The sequence below is a fragment of the Euprymna scolopes genome, chromosome 10 (genome assembly GCF_053919585.1).
Source record: "Euprymna scolopes isolate OS-2025 chromosome 10, ASM5391958v1, whole genome shotgun sequence".
NCBI classification, from domain to species: Eukaryota; Metazoa; Mollusca; class Cephalopoda; order Sepiida; family Sepiolidae; genus Euprymna; species Euprymna scolopes.
Window position 1 is genome coordinate 94,418,725 of NC_136491.1, and position 18,592 is coordinate 94,437,316.

The 18,592-nt window shown below is 34.5% G+C and overlaps 1 protein-coding gene across 5 annotated transcripts in view; it reads right to left on the reverse strand.

The window, feature by feature from the left end:
• LOC145286146 (cardioacceleratory peptide receptor-like) overlaps window positions 1-18,592 on the reverse strand; it is a 351,148-nt gene that overhangs the window by 18,145 nt on the left and 314,411 nt on the right. For all 5 annotated transcript variants that reach the window (XM_080134875.1, XM_080134879.1, XM_080134878.1 and 2 more), the window contains 5 exons: window positions 17,092-17,307; window positions 13,898-14,036; window positions 7,556-7,659; window positions 6,297-6,390; window positions 3,446-3,588 (listed from right to left, as the gene is read on the reverse strand). In XM_080134875.1, coding sequence (XP_079991001.1) covers window positions 3,446-3,588; window positions 6,297-6,390; window positions 7,556-7,659; window positions 13,898-14,036; window positions 17,092-17,238 — 627 coding nt within the window. In that variant the 5' untranslated portion in view covers window positions 17,239-17,307. The remainder of the gene's footprint in view (window positions 1-3,445; window positions 3,589-6,296; window positions 6,391-7,555; window positions 7,660-13,897; window positions 14,037-17,091; window positions 17,308-18,592) is intronic.

Below are 18,592 nucleotides of genomic sequence, written 5' to 3' on the forward strand. Positions count from 1 at the left end.
GTCTCCATTTCTGCATCATCCCATGATATTGCTTCATCAGAGTATTCTTGGGTATTTACATTAGGGTCAAGAGAATGGGAGCTATCGCTATCGCTATTTTCATCACCATTACTGCCTTCAGGATATTGATCAGTAGTTTCCTCATCTTGTTGCACCCACATTTCAACATCATTTGCATTAAGTGATTTAAGAACAGCGTGGTTGATCGGTAACCGTTTGGTTTCAAGAATTTTTTCTAGACCAGATGTATTCTCTGATTTTAAAGTTGCAAGCCATTGTGATGGGTTGTTTTACACTATCTTAAATATAGCAATCTGAAAAAAAAATACAGTTAGTGTAAATTAATTATCAATAACTAATCTATATCAATTACATAGTACCAATATTAACATTTCTACGTAATATCTGACTAAACCATGTAAACAGTTTTACTGCAACTCCGCATCAAATATAATACAATTTCAATGACAAGACAGTTTAAGTTTAGAGAAAGTCCAGATTTAGAAGAAGTCCAAAATGAGAGGAAGTGCAAATGAGAGGAAGTCCAAATGAGAGGAAGTCCAACTTTAGAGGAAGTTCAAATGAAAGGAGTTTTACTGTATAATATTTTCGTTTGAAAATACAGTAATTTACTACATAACACTTTTTTCTTGACTAATGACAAGCAAAACATGTAAAGAGAACAGTTTTAACAACACAAATAGCTTAATAAAAAAGAAGTTGAGCCCAAAATCTAGATCCGATATCCGCAACGTTTTTGTTCTTGAGTGTCGACTCAAGAGAGGTGTAGCTGGAGATTGCGCAAGCCTTGCTTTACAATTAAACGAGCAGACACACTTACAGAGGGCATCCATTGCCTCTCTATTCTGAATGTAGACAATAATGATTGATTTAGGAACCGGTAACCCTTTTAGGTTTCAATACAAAAGTGATAAAAAAAAAAACTTTCGCGTTTAATCATTTAGATTGACAGCTTCAACCAGAACTTGCTCCCATACTTACGAAAATATTTAAGCGCTGCCTTAAGGAGAAGTGCTTTCCGACCCCCTGGAAGACCTCATCAGTTTGCCCTGTATTTAAGAATTCAGGTGATAAGTCCTCTCTCTCTCAGTACAGACCAATAAGTTTCCTGTGTGTTATGAGTAAGTTGCTGGAATCCATATTAAATAGAGAAATAGTCAACCACCTCAGCAGGAATAACCTTCTTAGTGACACACAATATGGTTTCCGCTCTGCAAGATCTACCGCAGATGTGCTGACGGTTATATCCCACAGGATTAGTGAATCTCTTGACAAAGGCTTCCTTTCTAGGGCAATTGCTCTTGACATATCAAAGGCCTTCGACAAGGTATGGCATAAGGGTCTACTTCACAAGATTTCCAGCTACGGTATAACTGGAAATGTTTTCTCAATCATTAAATCATTTCTCTCAGATAGGCTCATAAGAGTAGTGGTAGATGGACAAAAATCGGAGGCCTGCAATATAAATGCTGGAGTCCCTCAGGGGTCAATCCTGGGCCCAACTCTCTTCCTGATCTACATCAATGACCTCCCTAAACACATACTTAAATCATTCGTTGACATCTATGCTGATGACACGACAATCTATGGCAACACATCAAAGGCTGTAAATGATAAAGTTCTCTCGGATTCTCTCTCCTCTGATCTCGAGCGCATGGTTCAGTGGGGGAAGATGTGGCTTGTTACCTTTAATGCATCCAAAACCAAACTCCTATCCTTACATCATCAACGCTCTGATCCCCAGCTGGCATCAATTGTGATGGATGGCTCTCGTCTGGGTGAGGCCCCGTGTTTTGACAAGCTTCTGGGTTTGACCTTTACTCCTGATCTGAAATGGAACACGTACATCAAGTCTGTTGCCAAGGTCGCTGGAAAGATGGTGGGATCCTTCTACCGCTCCAGAAGATATCTCACTACTGATGCAATTCTCTATCTATATAAAAGCCAAGTACGTCCAAGGATGGAATACTGTTGCCATATCTGGGCAGGAGCTGCCAAAAACAGCCTATCATGCCTTGACAAAGTACAAAATAGACTTCGTGGCTTAGTGGGGGATGCCCTTTTCTCTACCCTGCGACCTCTCTCCCACAGAAGAGACGTTGCGAGCCTATCCTTGTTTTATCGTTATTTTCATGGCAGGTGCTCGTCTGAACTCCAATCTCTGGTCCCCCCTCGCCAATCTTTCACGAAAAACACCCGTCTAGCTTGAATCCACTGTGAAAAATTTCCCCCACTCTATATCTGTGCCTAAATCAAAACGCGGATTCCATGAACAAAGCTTCTTTCTTAGGACTGCACGCCTGTGGAACTCTGTTCCGTCTGCCTGCTTCCCTCCGGACTACAACTTGGATGTCTTCAAGTCCAATGTTAACAAATTCCTAATGAACCGCCCCCTTAAGTAAACACTTAATCAAATCTCCACACTAACGTAATGTACTTGCAATAACCCTTATCCCTGAGTGGCTTCCAGGCCTTGATAAGTGGTGATCACTGTGTAAAAAAAAAAAAAAAAAAAGTTGATAACGAAAAAGAAAACGATCCAGTCACTGATGGAAGGGTAATGATAGTACAGAATAATTTACACAGATTCGTCTAGTCTATTATAATATCCTGTTCGTTCCGTCATTAGTCCGTACGTTGCGTTTTCAAAAAGGCCACATACAATTTTTTAAAGACCAAACTACTTAAAAAAAAAAAATAAATGGACAAATTCACGAAATTTAGTTTTCAAAAGGCCAGTCCAGCAACTCCGGACAAAGAATATGAGAGTGACTTCTCCCTTTTTTTTTTTTTGTTATAGCCTCGTTTTCGCATATTATTCTAATAATATATGATCATTGTTGCAATTATATGAGAAAGAAAGTCGTAATAATTTCGACGTGCAGCGGTTCTTCAGCGAAAAGACAAGTCAGTGAAACGTTCCGTAAAAAGAGGCAACATTAGAAAGAATCAGGGCAAAAAGAAGAACATGGTGTGCTAGAATGAAGGAGTAAATTAAAGATTATCTCTTACAATGTGATTTTATTATTTATATTGAACTATGTAGCAAAATAGTATTTTCTGGGTATTTATTGGCACTTATTTTATTTTATAGGTCGGTTCTTATATTGAAGATGCAATGGACAGTATTTTCATAGAAATGTTAATAAACTCATATTTTCTGCGTTAATACTTTTTCTGTTAAATAAAAAATGTGCTATCCAGAAAAATATCAGCTTTATCAAAACTTATTTGTTGATTCGATGTACTTCTTATTTCGTGTAATTTTCACGAGTCCTGCTAGTACAACAACAACAACAACAACAACAATAATAATAATAATAATAATAATAATAATAATAATAATAATAATAATACAGTAAAAGATAATGCAATATTATAATAGAATGGAAATTATGAAAGGTAATAAAATAATTGAACTCACCCTCCACATCCATTGAGGCAAGCTTATCCAACATTGATAGCTGTTATCACATAAGCGAACATGTTTCTGGATGATCAGCAATGGAATGGAAAAGATGAAAGAAAGAACCCAGGCGCTGATAACAAGGAATCGGCCTAAGCGGTCTAAAGAAAATTAACACGAAGAAAAAAAGAACAAGCGTTAACGTGTCGAATAGAATGAATGAGTTGATTTCTTTTGGAACAAATACAGCCGACTTTTCCCGCTTCTATTTCTTTCCCACTCTCTCTCTCTCTCTCTCTCTCTCTCTCTCTCTCTCTCTCTCTCTCTATATATATATATATATATATATATATATATATATATATATATATAAAATGGGTTAAGAAATTCCAACGAAAAAAAGATGTATATTTAAATAAGGGAGTAGTCACCAACAATGTGTATTTTTTAACATTATTTTATTATTCCGTGTCTTGGTTTTTCATTGAGAATTATGTTTGGATCATTGTAATAATGTTTTTAAGTCATTGAAATCGTTTTTACGCGCGTTTCAGACGTTCTGTGGTGTGTCCTCGTCAGAAATTATTTTCAAATGTGTTGGAGATGTAAAAATGGCGATTTTCGTAGTTAATTTGAAGTTTTTCCAAGGGGTGGAGGCTTGTAAGTGTTTATTATTCATTGGCATGCTTAATTTTTATTGCTCTTTTATTGGGCTTGTGAGGGAGACCGTTGACCTGGCTGTAGTCGCTATCTCTTTCTCCTAATGTTTTTTCTTTTCCTTTAGGGTGGGGTAGGGTGTGTGTGTGTGTGTGTGTGTGTGTGTGTGTGTGTGTGTGTGTGTGTGCGTGTGTGTGTTTGCTTTTATTGGTTTGGGAATGTGTATATTGTTTTATAGTATTTTGGGGTTATTTGCTTCCTTAGGAAGGCGGCTGTGATCCGAGGTCGTTACTAATGTGTATGTGTGGGGAGGGGGGACTAGCTCTTCTGAAATAAGGGTAGAGTGCTTTCATTCTATTTTGATATTTATTTTTTGGATTCTTGGATTTTAGTATTGTGATTTTTCGTTTTAGTCTTTTCGGGTATTCCTTATATTGTGTTTGTTTAGAAAGAGGGGTGTATTTAAAATAGGGGATTTTTTAATGTTTCTATTTATTTGTCTCCCCATGTGGGTATGGCCAGACCCAGGATCGGTTCCTAGTGTGGGGAAGATTTTGTTCCTCAGAGGGGGGGGCATTGGAGGGGGTATAGGTATAGGAGGGGGATGATAGAAGGGATGATAGTTGTTTCAGTCATGAGAGGGTTCTCCTCCACTGACTGAGGAGGGAGCGAGGTGTTGGAACAGATATTATACTATGGTTCTGATTATACTATGGGACCTGTGGAAATTCCACAGCTGCAGTTTTCACATGTAATATATAGCTGTTGGGCAATCTGTGGACGTTTAGCTTGAACGGGGACTCCGCAACATTATTGTAGCCCTTTTATTAACATTGTAACAGTATTTATCTAACTAATCTGGTGAATGTAGTGTCAAATATATTTGATTATTAAGGTTTATCTCCAATATCCTTATAGGAGTCTGTGACATATTTCCATTGTATGGACGCCCGGCGTGAACGAAACCTTCACGATATTACTAGACCATCTTTAGACAGAACAGATGCTACCCTTCGATCCTAGCCTGAAGACTATAAGATATATTTTAGTTTCACGTAGGGCCCAAAAGCGATATTCATCATCATCATCATCATCATCATCATCATCATCATCATCATCATCATTTTTTATTTTTAATTTTTTTAATTTTTTAATTTTTATTTTTTAAATTAATTTATTTATTTTATTTTAGGCGGCCTTCAGACCTCTGCAGTTATAGGTACCACCAACAACCTTAGGAAAACCCTTGATCTTTGAAGCTCCTGGTTTGAAGCCGGGATTAAGGGAAATCCTCTGGAAATGAATTCCATCCCTTTCCAGAGAGACGTTGATAAACGAAATCAGAATACTACTACTACTACTACTACTACTACTACTACTACTACTACTACTAATAATTTATTTATTTATTTATTTATTATTTTATTTTTTACATTGCGTCTTCGGTGTTCGTTTTTGTTAAAAAGGAGGATAGAAAAGGATAACATTCTACGAACATTAAATAAGCGTTTCTATATTTAATGTTCGTAGAATGTTATCACCTTTTATCCCCCTTTTTAATAAATAGGATCTCCCGATCGAATAATTTATAGAAACCGTGACATACGTACGTTAACGGTACTACTGTATTAATATATAGATAATTAAGCTCTGCTGTAATTTTGGGTGTCATGAGTTTTTGCGATTTATTCGCAATCTTTCCAATGGCTCTACGATCTTTTTCAGAAAGTTTCGATTTTCTTCCCGAATTTTGTTTAGAGAAGGATGTTTTTTTCCTTTTTTTAGGCTGTCATCACATTCGAGACAGTTCTCTTTCGATACGACCACCATCGTAACCTTTTCTGTTACAGTAACGTCTGTAACACCAACAATCTGCCTTCTTTGGAAATCTGATAAATCTATCATTTAATTTTTTTTTTAATGTGCACTATATGAAATAAAAGAATAGATTTAACCAACTAATTCAAGTAAAAAAATAACCATAAACATTTAAAAAAAAAAAAAAAAAAAAAAAAACGAAACGCACATTTGCGTAATTTTTCCTCTCCAGTTTTTATAGATGTTTTGAAATTGATGCAACATTCACAATCTGTTTCCATTATTCTTTTCAGCCCCTGTACGTAACATTATATAAAGAGAGATGAATAAACATTTCAAAACTATTTAATTGTAACTACTTAAAAAAAAAAAAAATGTTTAAACTTGTTCTTACAACTTTGTGTAAAATTCATGGGTCGTGCAATTGCGTCCAGTCTGTCTATGCTGAGAGAAACAAGGATGAATGTCGAAGATATTGTGACGAGAGCCTGAAATATAAAAGAATGAAATAAAAAACGTTTGATTAAGATTTGATTACGGTGATCATCGAAGAATAATTATCACATAGAAACACCGGTTGAATCTAATAGGTATGACATATTTTTCACAACAAACACTTGTCTAACTACAACAACTGTCAACAATTTCCCTTGCTCCCTATTTGCGCCTAAAACTAAACGTAAATTTCTTGAGCAAAGTTTCTTTCCTAAAGCTGTCCGTAAGTGAATCACACTGCCGTGAGGTTGTTTCCCGACTGACTATAACATGGTCGTTTTCAAGTGTAATGTAAATAGGTTTTTGTTGAGCCGCACTCTTAAATAATTAAACCTATCCAAGTTCCGCCATTACTGATCATCACGGTGTTGCTTGGCACTCATAAACTCTTATCCTTGAGTAACATTGGGCCTTGATATGCTTGCGCAAGATTTGGTTGCACACGCGAACGTGAATGTGACGTGGAATAAAATCGCTTTTCAAGTAATTCTGTCGTACCTAGATTTACTGTATTAAACTTTCAACGGAAATACCCGTGTCCAACCCGACTAGTAGCAAAACCCTCATATATAATGTTAGTCTTTCTCTATACAGTAGATAGGTCATTAAAAATTAGTAACAAAATACAGTACAGTATATACTACACATGCATATAATCAAATAACATTATAAATAACACCGTAAGGCGGTGCAAATACCGTAACGCAGAGATGGAAAAACATCGTATTCCAAATCGTAATATGAAATAAAAACGTATGCTAGGGCCACCGTATCCCGGGGTTGTACTGTAGTTTTTTATCATAACTTGGTCGAGGTCATACTAAATGAGTATATGATTTTTATAAAGACTGTATCTTTGGTAAGTTCTTGCTTTGAATCATACAGACAGGCTGGCAGGAGAGTCAGCCATCCTTTATATGACGTAATATATAAACATTCCTATCCCACCCTGTGTATATCAATTTTTGCTTTTTATTACATTTTCAAATAATTGAGCTGATTTTTTTTTTGAACGAATAAACACGGAAATCGTTGAGGTTTAATCAACAAGCAAACAATTTTCTGAGATATATTTTTTTTCGAAAGTTTCGGCATGAAATTAAAATCCCAAACTTTGTAATTGGTAAGTTGAGAAACGATTCCAGAAAGATAGCTTACTCGGATGAAAGGAACAATCTTGCACATGATAGCCCCTGCATGCCAAGTGACCGTTATCTTCCACACGATATCTGGAAACACGCTGAAGAGTCCATTGGACAGATCTGTGGAGAGAAACATTAGAAAAACATAAAATAAAAAAATACAAGCTCGGATACCCGAATGTCGCATGGCAAAGGAATAACTTAGCTTTCAACTACGACTTGTTCGGGATTTCATTAGGCATAGAAATTCTTTCTGACAATGGTTTTGTCGGTGTCAGCTTGGGTTATGGTCCTGTTTAGGCCCAATCTCTGAAGCTTTACCTCCTATCTAAGAAAGGGCTTTTCCATTGCTAATTGTCTGATGAGCCCTTACCGAGAATGCAGACGGGACTGCTCAGGCATTTTTGTAGGCCAGAGTGTGTTTATCTTATCGCATCGACTTCTCAAATCCACACGAGACCTTGTGTATTACCACCTGGCAATGAGGCAAATAATATGCATTGAAAGATAAGCCTATACAATAAAAAAAAAACTCTATCGAAAACTTATGTTCATTTGTCCATTAAAACTCATTTGCATTAACTCATCCATTAAAACCCAAGATTAGCAATCACTCATCCATTTAAACCCGAGATTTGCGTTAACTCGTCCATTAAAACCCAAGATTTGCAAAGAATATATTAAGTTCTCTTTGCATTAAAAAACACAAACGATTTAAAAAATCTCAATATCCTCTGTAAAAAAATACGATAAAAAAATGCATTGTCATATTACTATTTTCGACCAAGGGAAGCGTCTATCAGGCATGTGTATACTGCGATCGTGTCTGGAGGTGGAAACTGACCAGTGTGGATTGCGGACATGCGTTGCATAGAGAGAAATGATACAAAAATGATACGATGGCTGTGTAATACGAATCTTTAAAATAGGCTTAGTTCTGATGATCTCAGAGGAAGAGTAAGTCTAGATAATATAAGGAGGTACGTGCAGAACAGGAGACTTCAATGGTGTGGCCACATTGAAAGAACAGATGGGAACTCTTGGGTTAGTTGATATAGAACAGATGAAGTAGCAGGTTCAGTTCACATGGTAAGATAAAAAAAAAAAACATGGGGGGAGTCATGAACATAAACCTGAAAGAAAGAGGGATAAATAAAAACCCGGCTTAAGAGCGATTTCTTTGGAAGCCATTCAATACGTGCCAGCATGTAAGCCGATGATGATGATTATTTTTTAAAAGAAAGGTGAAGCTATCTTCCTTCGTTAGATTGGTTGGTTGGTTGGTTGTTTTACGGCATATCAACCCTTTTCGGGTTATTTAATGCCGAATCCAAAGATTTGGAAGAAAATTTTTTTTAATAGAATATATTTGTTGTTTTCACGTCGGTTTCTATTTAACCCATAGTTGGGACTACCACTCCGGGTCAGAGTAGACCTGGGAGCAATGGTAATTAAAGGGTGGCTCCACACTCCCCAAAGCCCACAAGCTGAGGCCTCACCACTGGATATAGTTTAAGGTCATATCCAGGACCCCCATTGAGGGACTTTTACCCTCTGCAGAGAGGGCAGTCGGCGTATTCTAATGCCCCACCGACAGGGCCTCCTTCGTTAAAAGCCTGAAGACAGCAAACATACGAAATATATAAACCTCCATATATTCGTATGCACTGAAAACATACTATTTATTCTTAATTAAACTTACAGAATAAGTAATAACTTATATATTTTTCATTTATACTTGTACTGAATTGTACTCCAAATCAAATGTTGTTAATTGTATCTATATTGAGCATACATCTTATGTTTCAGTCGTCTTAAATACTCAGGGTTTGGGCACCAAATTTTAATTCCTAATATCAAGTTAACAATACTTTAACATGTTACGTATCCTATTCCTAAATTAACATATTAACTATATCTAAACCATATATTAACTCCCCCCCCTCTCTCTCTCTCTCTCTCTTTCTCTCTCTCAATCTCAAACTAATCCTGTTGCAAATTTCATTACTTCCACTGCATGAATTCCTACTTATCTCATTAGCAATGAAAATGAAAAGCATAGTAATGCTCTTTTTAATCACTTCGAGAAGTGTAACTTTCCAGTAGATATATAACCTACTAAATAACCGATTAACAGTAACTATCCATGCGGGGTCGCAGAAATACCTGGTTTAGGACCCTCTCGGTGTTGAGGGACACATAGATCTTCCCAGATCATCCGTCTAGGAGAAGGAAAACTCTGAAGGGAGGCCTCTTCAGTCCTGGACGACAACCTTCCTGGTGACTCAAACAAATTACCGGTTGGCAAACCTAAACTGCTTAAGGAGGAGATAGGCTCTGTCTATCTCCCAGCTTTCATACTCCTTAGATAGGCATATAAGCACTATCACAAGGATTCGACAGAATCACCCAGTGGTCGACCTTGTTTCCTGACTAGGGCAATGAATGCCGTTTTCCCTGCTTCCGCCACATCCTATCCCCCTAAACTGGACACTGTGGGGTGCTTCAGTACCATATATGCTGGTACAGTTGGACTGGGCTAACTTTTATCTAATGGATTGACAGTTCCTAGTTGCTGTTTCCAACTGATAATACAGGAGTCCTAACTCTTTAGTAGCGCTTAGAGCAACTGCTCCATCAACAGTTGTATAATATCGGGATGTTTGTAGTGCCATGTTGCGCATGGAAAGGGACCCTGCACTCATCGCTGGTGGGCTTTCCTGAGGCCACATTTCTGTAGGCAAAGGCAGCTGATGGTCTACTTGTATTGCGTGTCTGATATTCTGCACAACCACTCGTCCAGTACCCCTCACTCATCCTCACTAAAACTTTTACATTAAATAAAATGAAATGACAGTTCAATCCAAAATTACGTCTAAACCAGGACTAAACTCCAAAATAACCAATCAGCCTCCTTCCTTGAGGCTTGCATTTACGAATGTCCGCAGGCTTAGAACTAACTTAGATGACGTTGAATCATTTCTCCTATTAAACACCCCGGATATCTTAGCATTAAGTGATATAAGAATAATTTCATATAATAAACAGTAGGTCGTCTACGGTGCAATGTAGACTACAATGTATTGTGGACAAAGTCACTACAGGGAAGCATGTGAGCAGGCAATCAATTAATTTGATTAAAAAACGGTCGATTTCACTGATTTCGATGACAATAAAACTAGTGGAAGTGTGGAACATTCGTTGATCCTTATTCAATCACGGGAAATGTCTGGTCTCCCTGCTAGCATTACTATAAATCTATAATATATTTCTCTTAGTCTGTCTATTTGTCCGTTCCAGGGTTTCTCAGAAACTACTAGATCAGTCTAGCTGAAATTTTGTATGGCTCTTTGTTATGGTAAGGTGCAGTGAATTAAGTATTATGGTATCCATTCAATGCACATTTAGGGATTAATGAGATTAACCAGGATTAGTATTTAATGCAGAAATGAGCACAAATTTTACCATGTTCATCCATCAATTTGGCATAAAGCCCTAATTCTAAGTCAACGGCCTATAACCTTTTCCCCGTTTTTAACAGGCTAAAATTGAAGAGCTACGAAGACAAAAGTAATACCATTAAAACGAGCGACCGTTTGTGTTCAAGAATTTACTTTTTCTACATAGTCATCACCGTTACATCCTCGTGAGGATTCGTCAGGCTATAGCTATATATGTTTTCAAAACTTACTACCTAGCTCTACTAATGCATCGAGCACTGTCGAAGTAATTACTGAACGTATTTACATAAAATTTTATATAGCTACATAAAATAACAATAATATACATTTATATATTTCTGTGGAAATATTCTTTATTCATTTATATTCCCTTTTTATATATACCAATCCTTATTTAAAAAGCCCACTGTAATTACAGAGTATATAATGAATAAATCACAAAAGTCTATATTCCAAAGTTCATGATGTTGACCATCTTACAATTTATTCATATAATTCAGTTGACACTCACAATTTTTGACAGTATCTGTTTCGTAGCACAAAATCAATCACTTAATTATTATATCAATCAGCTAATCTATTTTGCTATTAACTCATCAGAAGAAATAGCAACAATCAATCCACCAAAAGGAAATAAAATGCGTTTGGACATGATAAAAAAATCCGAAAATTGGAAGAGAATCTGCAAATACTTTATAGTTTGCTTACATTATGCCATTTTATATATATAGCAAGTGTCGAGAAGAAGTAAGAAAACAAAAATCAAGTCAGACGAGTACTTCAGGTATATGTATATTTTTATATATTTGCATGCAAAGGATTCATTCCTAAACTAGTTAAACGATCATTATAACTTCTGAAATACAGCTTTATGGGTCTTATGAAATTTAAACCATAGGTATTAGATATAAATTAATGAATATTTTGCAAATTTCTATTTCTTTAGATTATCTTAAAGGAGTTTTAAAGGGAGATAATATGGATATAACCTTCCATTTTTAAATTCAAATATTTCAGATTTGCATTGAATTCGATCCATAATCATTAGACACCAATTAAACTTGAATTTGAAGTTCTTAATAACGATTAACCATTTGCCTTCAATTTTAGACATTTTCTAGAATCAGAGTTATACAATAGATTTTGACCAAAATCAGAATAGTGATTCTAGACATAAGGTTTAATAACATTATATGTCTGTTTTAATCTTTTGCAAGAGACATAAAAGTTGTGCAAATCTGTTCTGTATGTGCCTAAATCTAAACAAAATTCCATGAACAAGGCTTCTTTCCTAGAACTGCTCGCATGTGGAACTCTGTACCCCGGTCCTACTTTCCAGCTGATTAGAACATGGTTATTTTCAAGTCCAATGTAACTAAGTTCTCTGTCGAGCCATCCCGTTAAATAATCAAATTCTACCCAATTTCCACCACAAACGATCATTACAGTGTTGTCTCACTGACCACCTTACTATCATTAAACCCTTATCCTTGAGTGGTATTGATAATTGGTGACTCACTTGTCTCTCACACACACACACACACACACACACACACACACACACACACACACACACACACACACACACACACACACATATATATAATAGTTATTTTTAGCCCGTGAAAAACAGGGAAAAGTTATTACCTGTTGAGTTATAATGAGTACTTTATGTCAAACCTCTAGAGTAAATGTATTGTAGCGATTAATCCATAACTGGATATATATATATATATATATATATATATATATATATATATATATATATATATATATATATATATATATATATATATATATATATACTAGCAGGCCACCCAGCGTTGCCCGGTCGTAAAATATGCATAAATATTATATTTTAATTCGTCCAGAAACTGAGACTTGTGCATGCAAGCATTATGTTTTTTTTTCTTGTAAGTACTTTTATATATATATGTGTGTGTCATTTTGTGTGTGTATGTGTGTAAATTCTTTCCTCGTAGGTTCCAAAACGGATGAGCCTATCTTGCAAATATATATATATATATATATATATATATATATATATATATATATATATATACATATATTATCCTTGAAATGAGATTATTGATTTAAAATAAGACATGTCAAAGTGACAACTTCTATGATATAAAGAGCAAAAATGTTTTAATGTATATATGTATGTATGTAGCCTAAAATTTTCCACAGAGGCGATGGATTTTCATGAAATCGGTATCGTTTTGAAACTCCACACCTTGGACGACAAATATTGATAAATTGGCTAAAAATATTAATTCCTTCACCCTCAATTGGGACTTTTCTACAGGGAGGGGTATTAAACAATCGTTTCTTTATGACAATTTAGCCAAACCCGCATGCACAAAAACGTTCTTTCTTTAAAAAAAAAAAACGACCTAACTTCGCTGACGCAATCATAGACCGATCATTATAGTGGCAGCTTCATTATCTTACGATTGCACGTTCGAGCCGAAATATCAGATATATATTTTTTTTCGATTTTTAAAGTTTTAATATTGAAACAGGGTCATTTATGCCATTTTTACGTTCGTTTTCTTTTTTTCTCCATCACGTTCGCTGTTTTTTTAACATTTTTCTTTTTCCGATTTTTCTAAAAGAAATTTTACCATTTAAACAGGATTATTTATGCCATTCTTTTTCGATCGCCTATTCTTTATTTTGCATCACGTTCGCTGTTTTCTTTTGTTTTGTTTTTGTTTTTCCGATTAAAAAAAAATTATGATATTTAAACAGGGTTATTACGTTTGCTTATTCTTTATTCTCCATTTTGTTTTGATATACCCCTCATACCTCATCACATCCGGGAAACGCCGGGTATCCCTGCTAGTTAGTAAATAATGACAAAACAATCTTAACCAACAACAGAATGATATCACCTGCAATAGCTAAATGCATGATGAAGAAATTCATCCTTGATCTTTTCTCGGTTCGGGAGAGTGTGACGGCCCTCAGCATGGTCAGATTACCAACGACGATGACACAGAAGAGCAAGCCAAGGAAAGCCAGTTGTCCAATCTGTAAAAAAAAAACAAATATAAATAAATAAAAATAAAAATAAAAATAATAATAATAATAATAATAATAATAATAATAATAATAATAATAATAATAATAATAATAATTCCGACACCACATAAAATAGTCAGGAAGGGTCAAGAGGGATGGAAAGATCGAGAAGGGAAAGCACTAATCAGACTTCCACTGGAGAAGGACAAAGAGAACTGGGACATTAGAGAGATTTGTTGCCACCAAAATTCCAGTGAAGACCAATGATCGCTGACAACGAGGAATCAATGGTAAGTGGCTGTTGCGATAATTCAAATCCATTTGCAAAGTTTATCGAAAGGGATGGAGAGTATTGGAAATCTGAGTAGACTTGCTGTCACACAGACTCCATCATAGGAACATCATAGGTTGCTGTCAGTGATTAATCTCGTACAATGACCTGTGCACAAATAATACAAATCAACAATAATAAATAATAAATACCAATAAATAATTATGAATAATAAAAAAAAATAATAGTAATATATGATAATGATAAATAATTAATAGCAATAAATAATAAATACCAATAAATAATTATGAATAATAAAAAATAATAGTAATATATGATAATGATAAATAATTAATAGCAATAAATGATAAATAGCAATAAATAATTATAAATAATAAAAAAATAATAGTAATATATAATAATGATAAATAATAAATAGCAATAAATAATAAATACCAATACATAATTATAAATAATAAAAAAATAATAGTAATATATAATAATGATAAATCATAAAAACTAATAAAATATTAGTACACAATAATAAACAATAAATAATAATAAGGTATAGCAAGAGTAATAATTAGGACAAGGACAACAGCATATTCCTTTCATTGTGTTGACCCTCGAGTGTGTATCCGTTGATATCTTATATGCTTTTATATAGAGTGATGTGGTTCTCGGTTGATTAACTGTGTCTGTTTCAGATATATACTCGAGTCAAAGCAGTGAAAAGAATATTCTGTTGTCATAGCCCTAGTAATAATACTGAAATCATAAATAATGATATTCATAATAAAAAATAATAAAAACAATAAATAATAAAGAAATTTAGTAATGCAGAAAAATAGGCCACTCGAAGTCGGCAGCAAACAGTGTCAGATAAGAAATATGTTATTTAAAAGATATATATAAAGAAATCAATAAATATTTCATAAATTAATATATATATATTTCTAATACTAAAAACAAATCTAAAACGATAACAACATTTCATTTATTACTAGCTCAGCCGTAAAAGGTGCATAAATATTATATTTTAATTAATGCAGGATTCTTAATTATTATAAACAGCAACAACAACAAAAAAAAAACAAAACAAAAAGAAAAAAGATTTGTATCATCCGGGACATTGTTTACCGAACTCTCTGCTCTGCTGGCTAAACCCATACACACATTATACCTTTGTGCCTCACTTTTGTATACATGTAACCTAGTTCTTCATCTCTGCCGCCATTTAACTAAATTTCTGTTTAATTATTTATTCTTTTCATTTTATTTTACTTTTCATTTAAAAAAAAAATTCTTACGTCTTTATCCCTTAATTTTATTTATCTAGTTATTATTATTATTATTATTATTATCATTATTATTATTATTATTATTATTATTATTATTAGTAGTAGTAGTAGTAGTAAAGTAGTAGTAGTAGTAGTAGTATATTCTTCCTCTATTATCCCACCACGTCATTCGTCCACATCCTAATTATTTTTTGTCTCTTTATCCACCTCTATCAACTTTTCTATATTTATACCTCCGCCTTACACTTCAACCCCCCACCTGTAACCTAATAGCAGGGCAACCCTACGATTATTGCTACATAGTATCTAATATATACCATATTCTAAAATTTAGTATTAGAGCCTTACCATACGTACCCATACGTACCTCATAACTTACTCCTTTAACTCACCCTCAGACCTTCCGTTGCCTCACTAAATTAAAACCATAGTACACGACGCCTTATGTAATCCACTCCACAACTTTCTCATAACGTCACACAGTCTTCTTATAAGTAATGTTGGAATAACCGTTACTTTTGTTCAATCCTATTTAGAATACGCCCTTTCGCTTTAATTCGTCATTATAATCTTTCGCCTGAAATTATACACCGTCTCAATGTGCTGCTGTCATCTCGGTTGCATTTGTCGATGAAAAAACCCTGTATAGATACTATACATTTTACATACGGATAAAATAGGATCACTAACCATCCACCCCTATAAGCCCCCTTGAGTCTTAAAACGTAAACTACCTACATTATTTAAGACAATGATAGAAACCCTATACATCTTTTTACATTACACTCTATATACTGTTCCTCCTTTATCGTAGAATTCGATATAATTCCCCCAACAACATCAATAATTTCATTGATTTATTTCGTTCCTGATGAATCCCACGGTAGATGTCGCATCCCCATTATGTTACCTAGCATCTTCTCTACTCTGCTCATTAGGCTTCGAAATATCTGTGTATAAAGAGTCCCTCTATCTCCCAAGTAAATGTATGTATACCTTTATTAAATAAATGAACCATTCTATATTCACCAATATATAGTTTTTGTGACTTCATTTTCCACTCTTATTGTTTCCATATAGGAAAATTTGTTGAGCTTTATATTATTCCGATAAGTCTCTTCTTATAGAATTGAAATTACTCTATTCTCCTAATTCTCTAAGACAAATAATCACAGACATAGGTTAATTTTGCTTAAATTTAAAAACAAATTTCGAAAATCATTACGACATTTGAAATATTTAATATTTTCTACTATATAATTTACTGAATGATGCACGAAAGTTGTAATAAAATTGAATGATTCTTTGAAAGGAAACACAAATCTCCTGTGTTCGCACTTCAAATACAAACATAGAAAACAACAACAACAACAACAACAACAACAACAACAACAACAACAACAGCAGCAGCAGCAACAACAACAACAAGAAGAAGAAGAAGAAGAAGAAGAAGAAAACAAGTAAGAAGAATATTTCAAAAGAAAATCCTCACTTTGTAGAAATCCTTTCCGTATCTGATGTCAGTCGTGCAGTTGAAAAAGTTTTCCACGTTGGAAGTGTTTTCCCATGAAATGTATTCTGTAGTTGAAGTCAGCCATTGAGAGTGGTTCAGGCCGTGAAGGTCGCTTTCGGTTGGCATCTCTGCTGAAAAGTTCTTCCGGTTGTTGCCGTTGTTGCTTTTCGTTTTGGTTTACCCTTTGTCTTTAGTCTAAATAAAAAGAAGAAAGCGTTTTGATAACATGTCGAAACTATTTCGTTTGAAGTTCAAACGATAAAGTGAAGAGCTACATACTGTAAGCATTCTGAACGTCTAGTGCAGGGGTTCTCAACCGGGGTCCACATGGACCCTAGGGGTCCATGGAATATTTCTGGGGGTCCACAGGCAAAACATAACAAAATGGGGGTCCGCAACAATATTTTGGTGGCCCATGAAGAAAACCAACTCAGAATAGTTTTTATTATTAAAAATTTAATTTCTACTGTAATTTTGTATAGTTTTTTTTTCAATCATTCAAGTTATTTTTACTATAATATTTCTATTTTCCAGGTTTACCACATTAAATTAGTTTTCATTTAAAAATAAAGCTTAATTATATAATATTCGTTTGATTATTAAAACCTCAAAATTTATATTAGTGAAAAATAGAAGATTTCCTTATGACCAATAGTTATAAAGCGGTCCACCAAGATAAAAAGAAGGGAAAAGTGGGCCATGAGTAAAAAAAGGTTGAGAACCACTGAGATAGTGGAATGGATGGATGCGTACTTCAAACCGACAAGCAGGTGATTAGAAAAATGTCTTAAGATCAGACCATTCAAGGTGTCCACTAGATTATATAAACAAAAGTGATTTACTTTTAAAACGGATGTTCATGTTGAATGATCGGACCACTTACACAATTAATGTATTAATATATCTATATATATAAAAGCGAAAATATATGTATGTTTGTGTGTCTGCTAAAAACTTTGGACCGACGTAACAAAAATTCACAAACTTGTTATCATATTAAAGCCCCACCCTCCGGACGAAAAATATCGAAAAATTCGCCCAAAAGGACCACCAGAAGTGCGTCAACTGATCGATTTTCTGCAGAGGGGGGTCCCAAAAAAGTGACATTTTAGTGTTAAACATTACATATTTTTAAATCGATTTATAACTGCCCCCCAAAATACGGGCGCCAACTCTTCTACATAAAGTATACACGGGGCCGTTTATTTTGTGTCAACTTGTATTTAAAACCCTCTGAGTCATGTTACGTTATCTTGACGTCAGCCAGCTCTAATGGCAGTCTGAATTTAAAAAAACATGTTATCGGTAAAAAAAAATTAACCCGTACACAAGCTAAACTATGAACTTCTACGCTATGGCAACGTTACCAAAGTTACCAAAGCACATTCAAGATAGTTAGATACGATAGTTAAACGAAAAACAACAAGCCAAAAATGTGAAGTAAAAAAAAATACGCTTACAAAAAATATTAACGATCGAA